This window comes from Agelaius phoeniceus, chromosome 5, assembly GCF_051311805.1.
Source record: "Agelaius phoeniceus isolate bAgePho1 chromosome 5, bAgePho1.hap1, whole genome shotgun sequence".
Taxonomy (NCBI): Eukaryota; Metazoa; Chordata; class Aves; order Passeriformes; family Icteridae; genus Agelaius; species Agelaius phoeniceus.
This window is the reverse complement of record NC_135269.1, coordinates 38,989,231-39,007,436: the sequence shown is the minus strand read 5'-3', so window position 1 is coordinate 39,007,436 and position 18,206 is coordinate 38,989,231. Positions and strand designations below refer to the sequence as shown.

Below are 18,206 nucleotides of genomic sequence, written 5' to 3'. Positions count from 1 at the left end.
AAAGGCTCACTTTTAGTCTGTTGTAAAACGTTATGTAACAGACACACTCTTGGAGTTGTCACTTGTTCAAATAGCTGCACTTAATGTTTTAAGTTAAGTTTCAAGACCTCAGATGGCTTTAAGAGGCAACTCTTAGAAGCCTCTTGATTTCTTTTTTACCAGTTTTGAAGATTTTACAGCTGACTTAAAATGTTACCCTGTTCAGGAAAGCATTTAAATCTGTTTGGTTTTCCAGAGCGTATAAAGCATGTGCTTATATTTCATAGATTTCAAGAAATGTAAACATATGCTTTAAGTGTTGTATTTGCATATGTGAGTGATTTTTATGCTTTACTGAGTTGGGACCAGTAGCTTGTGCAACTGCTAAAGTTTTGCATAAGCCTGAAATGCTCTAATATTTTTGGCACCTACTATTGAACCAGGTTTCCTGCAGCCAGGTTGATGCTGTTGGACTTCAGACTCGCCCCTTTTTCTTTTTTGCTTAAACTGTGTACCTCAGTTCCTCACACATGGGATCACTGGTGTTAATTGAACTATTTGCTTCTGAGAAGATATTTCACGTGTTTGTTTAATCCTGTTTGAAAATGAAACCTGCCTTTAAATATTTTGTAAAACTGAAAGTTGTGTCAAGCAAGTCATGAATCACTTCTTGCTTTTTTTGTGAATAGGTATTGGTTACAAACAGTACTGTTGTAACTTCGTTTTCTTTACTTAAAAACATTGTTTACTACTGTGTGTAATAACTTTAAGGAAGAAATTACCTGCCTGTAGCAGTTAAATGGGGAATAGCTAATACTGGAAAAGCAGCAGGTAAGTAATGTTCCATTGCGTAGATATATGAAATTTTAAAATAAAAAAAAGTAACGTTACAAGCATTTTATGTAGGAACTGATATTTTAGTCCACATTGAAATAGATTTGAGACTGTTGCTCTTTTTACATAGATTGTCATTTCTCATTCACATATTTCCATTGCTGGCAATGGAAATAGCAGGGAGAGAATAGCAGGGGGTAAATAATGTAAGTTAAACAGAATGACCATTGTGACCTGAGAGATGAGATCCCTGTATGAAGCCCATTATTTCTGCCTGTTCTCCAGATTTAGTTTTAACCGATAAATGTACTGTGTTGCATTTTAGGTAATACTCTCTTGTTGTAGTGAGCTTCCTTTGTTAGATTTTTTTTTTTATAAAAAAGAAAAAAAATGTACAGAAAAAATCCAAAGACCCTGATAAACACCAAAAAGGAATATGCCTAATGTACATCATGTGTAACTGGATCTGTAGTAGAATTTTTACCAAGTCTTGGTTTACTAAAGGTTCCTGCAATTTCCTGTACACGTGCAGGAAATGGGAGTTTAGAAACTTGCTGAATGGTGGTGATGCCATGATGGCTACTGCTGTTTAATATTCATTCAATTGTATTTCATTTCCTTTTGCTGATGAAAGGATGAAATAATCTCTGAGGAAATACTTAATTTTTTTCAAATATTGAGTTTATAAGTAACATTGAAAATATTATCTTAAGGCTATGTCCTTTATCTTGAAAGACAAAACTAACAAGTAGTGACTTAGGGGTGGTGGTGCTTTACCAACAGAACTTGTTTTGGTGGTTCATTTTTTAGAAGTAGAGGGTGGTTTTTTTAAAGTAAAATTTTTACAGGATTATGCATTTTGACAGGTCAAAGTACTTAAGAAGAAGAACATAGCATTTTGGAAACTGTACAGTCTTTTTTTTCCCCCCTCATTTCTTTTTTGCTTTCTGTGCCAATATTTTTTGTTCTGATGGCATTTTGGAAAATGTTTGTCAGAACTTCAGATTTTTATTTACAGTGTGGCTTATAAGCTTGGATAGCTGTTGTTTTTTGTGTTAAACAAGATACTTTTATTAAATTTAGACATTAGCTTTTTTCTTTATGGACTGAGTACTTTCTGGTTTTGTTCCTTTGAAATTGGTGAGGCTTAGTTTTTCTAACTGTATTTTTTACCTGATTGTTTAGTTGCATACCCAAACCCTTGTAAATGTTTTTTTTCCTAGTTGTATGTGGATAATTGGAGATTTAAATGTTGTATATACTTGTCATCTGTGTTTCTAGTAAAATACATGGCATTCTTTGTAGAAATACTTAATTCCTGATTTTCTTTCCTTATCCACTTGCTCTTTGTGTACAGGTTAAACAGACATTGCTCCCATTTTTATTTACAGAATTTTATACATAACCTGTTAAAATTGTCTTTGGTTCTTGTGTGAACTGAGATACAGCCTTAAATTTCCTAATACAATGCTCGTTAAGATACTGTCAATTGTGTAGATTTAAATATAAACCATGCATGTTTAGGACTGGTACTCTTCAGAGATCTGAGACACTAAATTGCTTCTGCATTGAAATATAAACCCTTCAATATTTTAGAGAAGGAAAGTGCAGGTCAGTGTCCATATAAAAATATGAATTAATTTGAATTCTTTCCAAAATAAGGATTGTAATATAGAAAAGCAGCAATGTGGATTCAGTTGAGATTCAAATTATTTTGGCAATTGACTGCACAGGTCTTGAACATAGTGGTTGCACCATGCTGATGAATCATGATGTTTATGCAGAAATACTGTCTCTTGCAATTATGTTGCCTTGCAATTAATACTTCAGACTAGCTTGGGGTGGATGGGGGTGGTGAGTTGGGGTTTTTTTGGTTTTGTACTTGTTTTGCCTTCCTCCCCTTTCTTCCCCATGCCCTATTAAGGTCTGACATCCCATGTATTTTTAGATTTCCATTTAGCTATAGAGGCTAAATTTACTAAGGAGCAGTTTGAGGTATAGAAGCTCATCAGTTTGATGTTTGTGTGGGATTTGTTTTCCCTCATGTTGGACAAAATACAATAAAGCTCCTTATTCCATTTTATATATAATACGTTTGTTAATTCATGAACCCTTTCTGTAGCCCCAGTGATTGCAATGGGTTCTGGGATGATGCATATGCCTGTGCTTAAATCGTCAAAATACACTAATTTTACAGAAGTCTCTTGAAAATAGTAAACATATACTTTTGATCCTGATGGAATGGAGCATTTAAGTTGTAAAAATTCCTATCTATTCATACCATGTAATGTGATTTTTACATCATTTCAGTAATAACACTTTAGAGTATATTCAATAGACTTCAGCCTCACCCTCTTGTACACAGTATTTTGTAATAGAAAATATTTTAAACTGTGCATATTATTATCACATTATGAAACAGACATTCCTTTGATCTTCAGATGTAAGAAAATGAGGAATGTGTGTGCTTTTATAAATATAAGTGGTTGCAAATTCATATTCCTTACTACTGCAGTTGTCCTTTTTTAAAATAATAAAGAAAGGAAAAAAAAAAAAGCCAAGTGTTTTGAAGGTGAAATACATTCCTATTTGGTAAACTCTAACATTTTTATGATGATTACCAGCACTGCTGACTTTCTAAACAAAAGGCTGTATTGTCTTCCTGTACCATTCTGTTTCCTGGTTCCTGCTTTGCACAAGAATATATGAGTAAATATTCAAGAAATGGTTTGAAATACAGGAGGGGGGTTGTCCAAGGTGGAATGCAGAATTGCAATGCAAAATGTAAGGAAATGGATGCCTGACTCCAAAGGATTTTATATATATAGCAAACAGTTCCCTGATGCTGGCAGGCCAAAGAGTCTGTTGAATACTGCAGTTTTTGGAGACCTTTATTTCTCTGCAAGGTAAGATGGTATCCTAGCAAATGTGGATTTCAATACATTTTCAGCAGAGGTACTTAAATAATCTGTAAATTTAGGGATAATTACATTTTTTTAGATGTTATACTTGAAATATTGCACAACTTTTAGCTTTCATAGGTTTCTTTTTTTCAGCCTTTAGGAGACTGTTAAGCAATTTGCTGTCCAACTTTTGTGTTGGTCTTAAACTGCAATAGTAGTTTACCTTGTATTGAAGAAATAAAGACCATTTTTATATTAAAAAATACTTTTGTCTGTCTTCATTTCAGCTTGTCTAATTTCTTCACAATTCTCATTATTGCCAGACTTATCAAATTTTCAGACATTAAAACTTGGAGGGTGGACATTCTAAGATACTTACAGCTAGATTCTGTGCTGTAATTACTTCTGAATCTAGAAATAGTTTATACTAGCTCTTATCCTTATTTGGACTTTTTGCAGAGTTTACAACCAGTGAGTAGTGCAGACTTTTTTTTTAAGCTAACCTTATTTTTATGTAAAATACAGTGCCCCCACATGAAGTCTGTTAACTAAAGGGGATAAAATAAGCATGTACATAAAGCAATTTCAGTATCTTAAAGTTACATTTTCAGACTCAAACATCAGTATAGTAATATTTGGAGCTGTGGACTTTCTCTTTTTAATCTGGTTTCTTGCTTTGACTTAACCTGGCAAATCATTACAGAGCATGTGAGTGTTAAACACAGCAGCTGTAAAACAGCTGTATGGCAGGTTGAATTGCTGTCAGCTCATTTCATGCAAAATACTGGTTTGGTACTAGTGACAGTAACCATCCTCTGATGATTTAAAACTACTCTTGATACTGGGGTTACATGGGCAAATATTTGAACTGCTAAAGCAGAACATTCTGTTACATAAAACACATCACTGTGTTACAAACACAAAGCCACATGCATTGCCATACTGTGCCATTCTAGTGATGAACTTCCATAATTCGTAATGAAGCTCATTCACTCTGGCACAAAACAAGCTAGATCCATTGTACCATCTTAGATTACTGGTATCATTTTCTGTGCTGTTGGCTCCACCTTTGGCATGTGATGACCCTCTGCCATTTGACAGTGGTAAGATTATGTGAGAACGCTGGTGTTCCTGTCAGAAAAAAATCAGAGTTTCAAAAAAACAGTCAAAAATTTAATCTAATTGGCTTGGAAGAACACAGCGTTCATGACTGTATTTAAACCCCATGTGGAACTGTACAGGTCTCTTAAGAGAAAACAAAATGTTCATTAGAAAATTAACCTGAATTTCTTGGGGCAGTGCTCCAAACCTGCAGTAATGGAAAGAGCATTCACTTGCTCGAAAGGACTCAGACATTATTTGTCCAAATAGCAAACCATAGGATGGCAAAGCCAGCTTGGCCACTGAGTTTACTGTACTGTGTCAGAATTCACCGTAACAACCTGAGTTCTTAATGTGATTATGTGTTGTAGCCTGGTTTCATTGACCATGTGAAAATTTGGACAGAGATGGAAATGGTGTTGGGCTGTGGCTGGTGGGGTTAGGGGACTCCAGGCTTTCTTCTGGATTAAGAGCAGAGGGGGAAATCATTGTGAACTCTTGATTTTGAAAGTATCTTCCTGCAATTTTCCTCCAGGTTAGGGTGTTCAGCAGTTCCAATTGCTGAAATGTGTGACAAGTGTAAAGCATCCTGTCCCCCAAAACATGGGATGTATACTCTAAGATAAACAAAGTGAGGATTCAGTAGTACGTGGATGAATTCGTTGTGGAGGTGTTCAAGCATAGGTCAACTTACCAGGACACAGGACCATCAAGGTATGCTTTGAAATGGTATTGGAGAATGGGAAAGTAATGTAACAAGTATGGGGTTTGTTTTCTTCCATGAGAGTTCTCTAGGGAAAATATCCTTTGAGTTGTAGATATAGAAATAATTTGATAATGCTGACTAGGAAAATGTTCTTGCTTAATTAATTCTAATTGTAAGAACCTTGCCTCCAACCTCTTTCAGGATCTTCTTAATAACTGCTGCAGATTGAAAGTCCCAGAGACCTCAGTGAGCTGGAGGGAGAGATCCTGGTGGAATCCAGGCTTCAGATTATTGTCCTTGCTTGTTTCTCTCGGACTGGAGAGTCCCCAATTCTTAGCAATGTGGAATCTGGTGCAGAAGCCTCCTCTTTGCCACCTCAGCAAAGAGAGCTAATTCTTCCCATCTGTTACCTCCTCTGACAGTTGGAAACAAAATAAAAATGCCAAAAACCCAAAATCATCCACACCAGGATAAACCTGTTCCTGAACATGGCTGCAGTTAGCAGAGTAACCTCACTGTGTGGCCCTTATATTGACTGTTAGTTATGTGGGGAGGAGAGGGAGGTGGAAGGCATTTGTGAGGTTTGGCAGGGGAGCCTAAAATAGTTCTGTGAGCCTTCTGTTGTTACACTTAAAGCATTTGAAGGGAGACTACTGGACTGTAGAAACATTTTCTGTGAGGAAGCTCTGCAGTTCCTGTGCATACCTGCTGAGGGTTTTGCATCCCAGGCAGTGGGACAGCTGAGTTCTCCAGATGTTTTTACAGAAAGAAGTCTGCCCTTTTGCTGCTGTGCCTCTTCTGCACCAGCCTCACTGAAAGCACTACTGAAGTTTCTTCTCTTGCAAAGCTGGCATTTTGCTTTATTTACTGTCAGTACAGGAGTTACTGATCAGAGAGAGGCTTTAGTTTTAAAAGCTTGTCTCTATGGAAGTGAGACATCTTGAGCACCTTCAGGAAAGCAGGCACTGAGCAAGGAGTTGGAAGTGTTTTTTAACCCTTGTTTGGGCTGGAAAGAGATGCTCAGGTTTGGAGTATTAGTGCTGTTCTTTGTCTTTTAATTTTCTTCTGGTTCATCATTCAGACAGTTTAATAATACTGCAGCTTGTCCAGGAAAAATGGTAAGCTGCAAAAGAGAGGAGCAGCAGAAAGCAAATCAAACACCCAGATAAGCAGAGCGAAGTCTATGAAGCTAGAAAAGGTATGTTTGTCCAGTGCAGACTGAGTAAAGGAAGACAGAGGTATGTGTGTAGTTCATGATCACAAAGATGCCTTTTTTACAAACATTATTACATGAAGTTCGGGTGCAGGCACCAGAGTGTGTGTACCCTGAAATTCTGGACTAAAACAAATCACAACACACAAGGTGAGGAAAAACCGGTTTAATAATTTTGGGGCCAGGACCTCTGTTTTGCATTGGGATTTAGCTGAGTCCCCTGGAAGGCCTGCAGTATCATAGATATAAAGTAGTCAGTTGAGAAAGTTTTGCCCAGTTAGCATTTTTGTAAAGATAACCTCCTGGTCAGCATAGCAAATTTGTTAAAGGAATGTAGTCTGCACACTCAACACTTCTGACAATGGCTTTAGCACATCCTAAAGTTCTTAAAGCATGATACTACTTTCTGCATGTATCTTGACTAACAACAGAGATTACTCCAGACATAGTGAAGAATTTATGACTTAATGCATGTTCATGTTCTATGAGTATAGGTAAGGCTGCAGCTGCTCAGGAGACTTTGTTACACAATAGATGGACAGATGAACTGGAACTGCATAAGGAGGAAAACTTACCTGTCACATTGAATTTTTAGCTATTTTATCTCTTGGAAGATACAAAAACAAGTGATGGCTTCTATAAAATGTAAGTAAATGGCTGGGAATGGGAAGATGATAAGCCTGCTCTGCGTCCAGGAAAAGTAACTTGCTGGGAGATGTACAAAAGAGACAACAGAGACCAAAGTGAGAGCAAGGTGGGAATATATTTCCTTTCTTCCCCTGGGGGAGAAAGGAGGGTTTTGTGAAAGGTGCAGAAGCTGTGCTGTGGAGTGACAGCTGGGGAATGAAGCACATTTGTCAAGGATGTTGCAAGCTTGAGAGATGCGGTGCTGTCCTTGGGATGAGTGAGGGTGAAGGGCTGGTGCAGTTCAGCTCTTCTGCTGGACAGATTTTTAATTACTGTTTGAGCCTGAAGTGAATCAGAGAAGTGACACTGTAACATAATGTGTAATATTATGGAAAACAGATGCAGATCAGCTCATGCTCCTAATGCTGAAGCATAAAAGTGTATGGTGTTCAAGGAACTGATCAATAATTTGCTAGCTTTTTTCTCCATTCTTTCTGTTCCTCAAGAGAGTGTGAAAAACAAATGCAGCCCAGTAGAAACAGCTCTTTGCTGCAGATAGAAGATTGCTATTCCTTTCAATTAATTCAATCTGAACCTGTTTATGCATCTCTTGTGAACAATTTGCAGAAAATTTTTAGCACTTTGCTTCCCATCAGACTGCTGGAAGTCTTGTAAATCCTGTGCACTTGGTGTAAGTGGGAAATAAAATTAATTTCTTTGCAAACAAGGCTTCTCAGCTTTACAGAAAGGACCCAGTGTAAACAGATGGTTTTAAAAATTATATATTGCTGAACATTTTTTTCAAAACTGCTTTAATCTACTTAGCACTGGCAGTCATTGAGTAGATTTTTTCTTTTATCCAGCATCTTAGTGGTGAAGATAGGCCCCTAGGTGTCCTGTAAGGGTATGTTGAAAATGGTGTAGATGTGATCAAAGAGTGTAAAAGGGCTCTTTCTGCCATCTAGTGGCAACAAAAAAACCACTTCTATTCACTTAATTAATAATCTCTTTAATTGTGTCTGCATTGTCAGCAGAACCAGGTGTAGTAATCCTCAACTGTCCTAAATTTAAGAAGATAGCCGTCACTTTTTACTCCCCTTTTCCACAAAATGAACAACCTCTATTTTCCTTGCCTTGACATCTCATGAAAAAATCCAAATCCTTGTTTATTGTCTGAATGCCTTTTGAGTGCACTGTTTTTAAATTTCCTGTGTGTGTTTCCCTATATGATACACTGGTACTGAAATACTTGAAGGCTTAGAAACCTTTCTTTGGTGCTAAGACACAGGGAAAAGATACTGTCCACACAGGGAGATAAAATGTTGCCTGTAGTGGAATGCACCTCTAAAACCCTTCTGAAGATGGGTGGATTCCCCTGTGGAGCAGGCAGCATTTGCCTCTGAAGGAGCAGTGAGCTCTCTGGAGCTGCTGCATTTCAGAATGGTTGCTCTTATACTTAAAACTGATTTCTGAGGCTTGCTGGTGTCCCATTTCCCTGTAGCCATTTACTTCTTTCGACAGGCAGCTACCCTTGCCACCTTTTACTATCTGCAGCCTGTGCTTCTCTTAAAAAATATATGGCTCTGCTTGGATGTGTTACAGCTCCACACTGGTGGGAGGGGATAGAAAAGGAGACCATTCATGCCAAACAGAATCCTTATTCATGGGTAAAGCTGTAAGGAACTTGGGCTCCCACCTCAAAAAGTTAATTGGAGCCTTTATGTAATTAAAACTGCAGTTCTCACTTTCCTGAAAGTGATTTAGACTGGATTCTTTGCAAGATGAAGCATAGCCCCTACTTTCCCCTAGACCTGTAGTGTAAGGGTATTGAAAATGGTGAATAGTGTGGAATGACTAACAGAACCCTGCAGAAGATACTGTTAAAAATAATGTCTAAGTTGTTTGGTGGGTTCTTTTTTTGAGTACATAAAGTACTTTGAATAAAAAATGTCAGAGAAGGCCAATGTTTTATCAGCAGCTCTTAAAAGCTGCATTTTGAGCCTCTCTATGTAAGTATAAATTCTCTATGAGATTAAAAACTATCTGCTTGCTGGCTTCCATCTCAGCAGGAGTCCAGGAAAATTTTTCTGTTGTTAATTTCACAGTGGTAACAGTATGATACTTCAGAAAACAAACTTATCTTGTCATGTAGGATTCCTACTGTGCCCTCTTAATTCCTGGTTATCCCCTGCCTGTTCCATTTAGTTAAGTAATTTATCATATTTAAAACTAGTTTTATGCCTTTTACGCAAAAAGAATTTAGAAAAAAAATTTAAACCTCTACATAATCGTCTCCTTTTTTTGGGTTATAATTACAGCAATAGCTAGTTCAAATTTTTAACTGTGGGGCGCTTGGGTACATTACTGAAGAAGGGAAGGTTTCTAAAAATGCAACTTTATTTAGAGGGAAAAGTAGCAACTTGCCAAAACCACGTTACCATCAAATTAAATTAATAGTCTGTTAAAACAGGGTTAGTGAGAAAGATGATGGTATAGCATTCCTTGCTGGAGCCAGGTTTGTGCTACCTCTAGCTGCACTTGATCCTTGGGACAGGTGGCCTCTTTGCCCACACAGTTTGTCCTTTCCAGGATTGGAAGAAGTTTGAGGAAAGTCTCACGTGACACTTCTGCAAGGTCAACTCCTGTGAGATTGTATGTAATCCCCTTACAAAGAATAAAAATGTAGCCATCTCTTTTGAACTTGAAAAAAAAAGAAAAAAAGAAAAAGGAAAATTAAACCTCACAATTTTGGAATTAAATCTTGGAATGACATGACCTGGGTAAAGATGCCAAGGAAGCTGGTAATTTTGCTGAGAATCTGGAGTTGGAAGTTGTTCTTTATTTATTTGTTGTGTATGCCAGTATCACAGTGTTGTGTGTGCCATCTGCACAGCTGGCAGGTAAAGAGCTCAGTTCTGAGGAGCAGCCAGCTCCTGGTATGTGGCTCTTTCCTTTCACAACAGTGGCATATGAAAAATCTTCACCTAAGCTGCACACTTGGACACAGGTTGGGCTCAACAGTTACAGCATGGTGGCACGTTATGTCCAGCAGCTCCCAAAAACAGGTTGCTAGAAGTGGATTTCAGCATTTAGATTCTTCAGGGTGCTGCCAGCCCTTTGCTACAGCCAGGAACCTGCCTAACGTGGTCTAGTTCAAACAATCCCATCCATTTCCAGTCTTTCTTATGTCATTTTGTTATGCAGATTCTTCTCATTCCACATGTTCCAACAAAGGTTTTCCCTCCATAGTCCCAATGTGACTCTGAAATTCAGTGAGTGTGTTGAAGCTTTCTGCATTTGAGATGATTTCCTTCATTTCAGTTGCCACAGAGTACATGTCCAGTGCCAGTTTCTCCAGTTCTGCCACTTCTTTTCTCAAATATGCTTCCATCTTGGTAATAACATTCAAGCCTGTGAATGTTTAGATAATAAATCCATTAACCATTCTTTTGGTGAACAAATCTTTGTATCAGGTTTAAAAAAGGAATTTAATTATTTCAATCAACCTATATCTCTATGATTGGCCATACTTATAGGAAAAATAGGTTGGGAATGGTGTGGGTGTGTTTCAGCCTTCCATTGCAAGGCCACACAAGAAAGCAAAATAGCAAGAAAGACTGGAAAATGCTGCCTAAGATATGAAGCTCAGTCTTGTCCTGGGACAGGCATCTGCATCATTTAACTTCTTCCATACTTTATCTTAAAACTTCATAGGGTCTGTCTGGGGTGTTAGCTCCTGCACTTCTTACAGGACGAGTATCCTGCTCCTCCCATGCTCCAGGGGTTACAAAAGCAAATTGCTGCCTGAGTTGTTTCTTGGCTAGTTTATATTAATCTGATTTTTGTGCTGATACTGCTTGCCCTCTTGTTATTTCCCTTGTTAACTCCCAATCCCCTAAGGCATTTGCAACAGCTAGTTAATATTTTCTCTACATTTATTTTGACAAATTTGTTTAAGGAGGTTCTAGCCTTCTTTAGGGCACATGGTGTTGACACCAATTTGCCCTGTTCTTGTGTATTAGCCTTTCAGTTTTTTTTTTTTCCCTGTAAGAGGAGATAATACACTAGATATTAAGAAATTTTCTGCTATGAGGGTGGTAAGGTACTGGAATGAGTTACCCAGAGAAGTTCTGGTAACACCCCTGGAAGTGTTCAAGGCCAAGGTGCATGGGACTCTGAGCAGACTGCTCTGGTGGAAGGTGTCTGTGCCCACAGTAGGGACGAGCACGAGAACGAGATGGTCTTTAAGGCTCCTCCCAACCCAACCCATTTTAGTACAGACTTTTAACTGAAAAGTGCACTCTTTTCCAGATGGGGTCTTAACAGGGTTTGTATGATAGCTTCTGATGGAGTTTTTGATGCTCTTAAATACCGTTCTCTTTCTGACAGATTAACAAAGGTTGGTTACTCCTCTGTCTTTAAAAACTAAAGCAGAAATGGTCGAGAGGAAAAGGTTTCTTTAGATCAGGAACTGCACCATTCCCCCTCTTGTTCATCTTGTTATTGGAATAAAGAGTCTTCCACAGAAGCCAATTATTAATTAGAAGTTAGATTAACCTCAGAAAATTTTTCTTTGAAGACAGAGCTTGAGCACTTGTCAAAGACTGGCCCAGCTGCCAGTCTTGCCAACTTGCTTTAATGAAAACAGCTGTAACATTTCAGAGCTGAGCAGTGCTGTTCACACAATCTAGTTCGTACAAGCAAGAGGGTAGGAAATTTTACCTTCTGAGAGAGGGTTAAGCAGGATGTTCACTGTGTTCTTGTCTGCCAGGAGTCCCAGCCTGTCACAGGCATTGGATGGCCACGGGAGGGGCCGGGGGATGCTCTGGAAAATGGTTTGCAGGCAGGGTCTGGCTGCTGCTCTCCAGAGGAGTCCTCCGAGCTCTCCAGTCCATCACAGGGACAGAGCTGGGCTGACCAGAGGGTGCAGCTGAGGCACGGAGCAGCTCCACAAAGAAACAACCCCCTCAGAGTCATCTCCGAGAGCTGGGGCCAGCCTGGAGGAGGCCTCGGAGCAAGACTTCCACTACCTATGGGGGGCCTGTGAGAGAGCTGGAGGGGAACTTCTTACAAAGGCATGTAGTGGCAGGCCGAGGGGAATGACTTTAAAACTGAAAGAGGACAGATTTTAAATTGATATTGGGAAGAAATTCTTCCTTGTGAGGGTGCTGAGGCACTGGAAAAGGTTGCTGGGGCAGCCGTGGATGCCCCATCACTGGCAGCGTTCCAAGACCAGGCTGGAGGAGGCTTTGAGCACCCCGGTGTAGCGGAAGGTGTCCCTGTGCAGGGCGTGGAACCGGGGCGCCCTTTGGGGTCCCGTCCATGGACGCGTGCCTTTCCCGCGGCGCAGCTGGGGCCCGCTCCCGGGCGCTCCGTTGCGCCCCGGCCGGCGGCGGCAGCGGCGCGGCCCCGCCCCGGAAGCCGCGGGGGATGGCGGTCGCGGGGCGGCGGCGGCGGCGGGAGCGGCGGCGGGGCCGGACGGGGCGGGCGCGGGCGGCGGCGGCGGCGGGCGGCGCCCCCGGGCAATATGTTCAAGAGAATGGCAGAGTTCGGGCCTGACTCCGGCGGCAGGGTGAAGGTGCGGCCTCGGCGGCCGCGGCGGGACTCGGGCCGGGGGGGGCGGCGCGGTACGGCAGCGCCTCTCTGAACGCGCTCTGTCCGCTTGTGCTCCTTTCTTTAGGGCGTTACCATCGTGAAGCCGATCGTGTACGGCAATGTCGCGCGGTATTTTGGGAAGAAGAGAGAGGAGGATGGTCACACTCACCAGTGGACGGTGTATGTGAAGCCGTACCGGAACGAGGTACGGCAGAGCCGCTTCCCCGAAAGCCTGGTGCGGCTTTGGAACAGGCGGGCTAGGAAACCGGGAACTGCCATCCACGGAAATGTGCAAAACGCCTGTGGATGTGGCACCTGGGTCATGGCTTAGTGGTGATGGCCTTGGGGTAAGGGTTGCGCTCCGTGATGTTAGAGATCTTTTCCTGCCGAGCAGCACCGGGACTTGGGGGTTTGAAAAGCCGGGATTAGAGGAAAGGGCAGGAGGGTCTTTGGCTGTAAGCTAAGAAAATAGAGAGGCTGGTGGGTTTCCAAAAAGGAAAACCGTGGGAAAGGCATGCTTCGTTTATGTTTTTTTGAGTGATATTTCCAGTGTAGGGGAAGACTGGAGAACATTCATGGGGATGAAACTAAATAAAAGAGAACTGTGTGCAAGAACTAATTTTTCGATTTACCGCTTTGCTTTCCTTCTGTGCTTAAAGTCAGAAGAAATAGTATTTAAAATCAGAAGGAATGTAGGCACATAGGATAGATGACTGAATAGTAGCTTGGTGTGCTGAAATAATAATAATCAGAAATAACAATGTTTCTGTTTTAGGACATGTCTGCATATGTGAAAAAAATTCAATTCAAGTTGCATGAAAGCTACGGTAATCCTTTAAGAGGTGGGTTTTGCATTTCAGCAGTTGTTCCTAGAATTGGGCTTTTGTTCCAGCTTTATCATGGTATTAACACTTCTGTGTTGCCTATTGCAGTTGTTACCAAACCACCATATGAAATCACCGAAACAGGCTGGGGTGAATTTGAAATAATCATTAAGATATTTTTCATTGATCCAAATGAAAGACCTGTAAGTACATTGAACTTTTAACAAAGCTTAAATAATTAACTATGGTGGCCGACAGCTCTAGGAAATTGCTGGACAAAATAAGTCTCACTGTAATAAAAGTCTCTTCTTGTAGAAAATTATTCTAAGGATTGGTCACATTTTCTTCTTTCTGTGCTACACTCCTGGTATTCATGACTGCTTTTCCTGTGCTTGGCTTTTCTGACATTTACTAACATGTGACCACATATTGCACCTTACCTGGGTTGAGCACACACTGAGGATTTCTCTTCCACAGAGCTTCCAAGTTCTAGGATATTTAAGTATTTTAATTTTTATTTTTTCTGTCAGATCAAAATCAGTCAAAAAGCAGCAGGGCTACTATACTAGCATAAATCTCTGCCTAAGAAGACCAGGTTAAAAACCTCTGTAGTTGCGTAAAGTGCTGAAATTAATTTCTTTCTTCCATTCCTGTGTTTTAGCCATATCTTGTAGGTTTGTTTATTCAGATCTAGTAGGAAACTTGATTACTCTATTTTAGGGAAAAGGATGTTTATTTCGGGAAGGATTGAGTTCCTTCTGTCACATGAACAATCCTTTTTTTGATCCATTTTTTGCTGAATGAGAGTGAAACTGAATTTCATGTTTTCCTGGAATATGTGGCGATTGGTCACAATGGGTTTCCCGTGCTGTTGGGCTCGGTAGCACCCTGACTTTTATTAATTCCATTCACAGCTTGACCAAGCTCTCCTAAGGTTGGTTGGGTGTTTTTTCTTTGCTGCTGTTCTTGGAAGGCTGTTTGGGAGCCTGTCACATTCTTCCTTTCCAGGAGGTCCCAAAGGAAGTCAGGTACTGCTCTGTTGCACCATGGCTCCTGGGCCTGTTTGTGGAAGGGGAGAAGCGTGGGCTGTGTGTGCCCTTCCCAGGCCAGGTGGTCAGTGGCTCCTCAGGGCTGCACAGAGAGTTCCAGTCCTCTCCCCACCCTGCCATTTGCAGTGCAGGGATGGAAGAGTAACCCCAGAAAGAGAGATTTCAGTGAAAAGCAATTCACAGCCTCCCTGGTGCTTCGTTTTCTCAAGAATAGAGGATAAGGTCACAGAAAACACTTTCTAACTGACTAATTGAGAAAGTCAGTTTGAATTAAATCACCCATTTGGAAATGGTGGTATTAGTATTTTTTATATACCAGTCCTAAATTCCCAGATATTTTTAGTCTCAAGAGGCCTTTAGATAGTTGGCATGTTTTAAAAGTTAATGTTAAATTCAAAGTAACTCTGCTGAAGCTATATGACATTTATATTTGCATTCCTAAAACATTTTTAAATCTTATACAGTTACTTTGTAGGAACAAATACTACTTGTTGATATGTAGAACAAGTTTTTTATTTCGCTACAATTTTTAAGCTAATAAAATTCTGTCTTTTGAATAGGTAACTTTATATCACTTGCTGAAGCTTTTTCAGTCGGATACCAATGCCATCCTGGGGAAGAAAACTGTAGTTTCTGAATTCTATGATGAAATGGTATGAACATTTTTATTGTAATCCTCACTTTATTTTGAAGAGTATTAGTGATACCATATACCATGTATTTTTCTCCTTCATTAGATATTTCAAGATCCTACTGCAATGATGCAGCAGCTGTTAACAACGTCTCGTCAACTAACACTAGGTGCTTATAAACATGAAACAGAGTGTAAGTTGAAAATTAAAATATTTTAAACTTTAGAAATAACAATAGTTTGATTTGCTTTTAATGTATTTTTCGGGGGGGCTGTAACAGTACAACGGATTTGGATGCTGCAAAAAGATGGTAATTTTGCATTAAATTTAACTTCAGCTTTTGCAAGGGTAGTAATACTTACCTGAAAACTTTAAGATTTTCTTATCCCTATGGCTCTAAAAAAAAGGAATTAGGAATTACTTGGTATGAAGAGTGATGGCATGAACTATACCTACTCTGACATCTTTGAAATGAATTAAAACAGAGGATAAATGAAGGCCATCTTATGGTACAGTTCTGTTCAGCACTGCAAGCAAAGGTCACACTTGAAGGCCTGAAGTACAGAACAGTTAGTGATGTTTAAGTCAAAACAGCAACTCTTTGTGGATAAAGAGTAGTGTCTGAAAGCTCTTTTTTCCCTTCTACTTCTTTAACTATGTATGTAGGTAATTTCAAACATACTTCTTAAGTACAGTGTAATGGTTTTTGTGTTCTTTTTATCCAATTTATTTCCAAATATAAGCAAAATTATTAAAGGAACTAAGGAAACTAAATTGAAGATCCATTGGTTCATAAGTTGTAATGCGTTTAGTGTTTATTTCTGTTCTGATCATCTATATTTCATCTGTTATTTGCTTTCTGAGAGTAGAAGATGTAGTATTTATTGAGCCAAAATCCTGCCCTATTAATTACAAACATTAATCCATTGCAGTCCACCCCACCTGGCCTTTTGTTCACCCAACAACAAATGTCATGTCGTTTTTGGCCAGCAGAGCTAAGAATGGCGAGTGATTATGAATTTGAAGCTCTTCAAAGTTAGGGTTCCTATTTGTCTTATGTCTGCTTAGCTCTGTGGATATGTGAGCCACTTGTATTTCCTGCCTCAGTTCAGCCAGTCTTGAGGTGGATTTTTGTTATTGTTACATGTTACAGTTTTTGTTTAGAAAATGTTTAATAATATGATGGATAAAAACATCCAAATTTAAACTTTTTTCATTTAAAATTTTTGGATATTTCTCCAGACAATAGGTAGAAACTTTCAGTGTGGTTTCTTTGTATAAAGACTTCCTTAAAATGTGCTAATGAAGCAGATAATATTTACCACTGCCCATAGCTATGTAATGTATGGGATATGAGTGAATTCCACAGCCTTCATGGACTTGTTGGCTTTACCATCTTTGTCCTAAAACTTGTTAATGTAAAAATAGTAAAAAATAGGTACGTGATGTCAGATAAGCAGGGCAGCATAACTGAAACTTTCAGATCTGTAGAATTAAACTCCAGTGAGAGATAGAAAATGATTACAGTTACATGGAGAAGGAAACACAGAATGGTAGAGGCTTGAAACGACCTCTGGGTGCATCATATCCATCCCCTGCCCTAGCAGGGCCACCTACAGCTGGCTCCCCAGGACTGTATCCAGATGGCTTCTAAATGCGTCCAATGATGGGGATTCCACAACCTTTCTGGGCAACCTGTGCCACCACTTGGTCACTTCCACAGGAAAAGTTTCCTGATGTTCACAGGGAATCTCCCATGTTTTGGTTTGTGCCTGTGGCCTTGCGTGCTGTCACTGGGCACCACGTATTCATAGTTCTCTGTAATTTCCCATGTATTTGCTGTCACCATGTCAGATTATATTTTCTTCACCTAATCTTTAAAAAAAAATATGTAGAAAATTATTTTATTAATTGTATAGCTATGTGCAAAACTGATGGGCTGAGGGATGAATGAGGCTGCAAAACAAACTTTTTTTTTTTAAATCCAGATTCTTATGTGGATACCATTTTGATTACAAGCATTGAATTTCTAAAGCTAATAGTAACAGATTTTTTTCTTTCAGGACAAATGCTATCCAAATTACTGTTTCAGTTAAAAAAAAAAAAGGCAAATTTCATGGCACTTAAAATACATATTTTTTCTTTATCAACTGCCACAGTTGCAGATCTTGAAGTGAAAACCAGGGAGAAGCTTGAAGCTGCTAAAAAGAAGACTAGTTTTGAAATTGCTGAGCTTAAAGAAAGACTAAAAGCAAGTCGTGAAACCATCAACTGTTTAAAGAATGAAATCAGAAAACTTGAAGAAGATGATCAGTCTAAGGATATGTGACAAGTTGTGCTGACTTGAGTGTGTACTGAAAATGGAAAGACTTCAGTCATGGCATTGTATGAGTTCTCTTCAGTTCTGTAACTGAGACTATGAGAATTTCACTGGCAAATGATTGAAGTTTGTGGCAATCAACTCCAAAAATGGAAGAAAGAAGAAAGAATGTATCCTTGTTTTATAGTTAAAATCTGTGGGTACTTAACGATTTTTTTCAAGTGGAAGTGGTCTTGAAGACCAGACTACTTTTTTTTTGAAAACTGCATTTGAGTCGTGTATGAAAACTTTGTATTAAGTCTTGTATTAGTTCAATGTGATTTTACAAAATGCTGGTGTTTACTTTTTTTACTTTTTTTTTCTACTGATTGTTTAGACATGCATCTTTAAAGCTAAAAATAAAATATGCAGTTTTTATTTTAA

General features: G+C 39.4%; 1 protein-coding gene across 1 annotated transcript; it reads left to right on the top strand.

Annotated features, from left to right (window-relative positions):
- The first annotated feature begins 12,784 nt into the window (after window positions 1-12,784).
- Window positions 12,785-18,206, top strand: YEATS4 (YEATS domain containing 4). Its single transcript, XM_054631741.2, has 7 exons — window positions 12,785-12,941; window positions 13,044-13,163; window positions 13,734-13,800; window positions 13,891-13,985; window positions 15,392-15,484; window positions 15,569-15,656; window positions 17,623-18,206. The coding sequence occupies exons 1-7, from the start codon at window positions 12,891-12,893 to the stop codon at window positions 17,790-17,792; spliced, it is 684 nt and encodes a 227-aa protein (XP_054487716.1). The 5' UTR covers window positions 12,785-12,890; the 3' UTR covers window positions 17,793-18,206.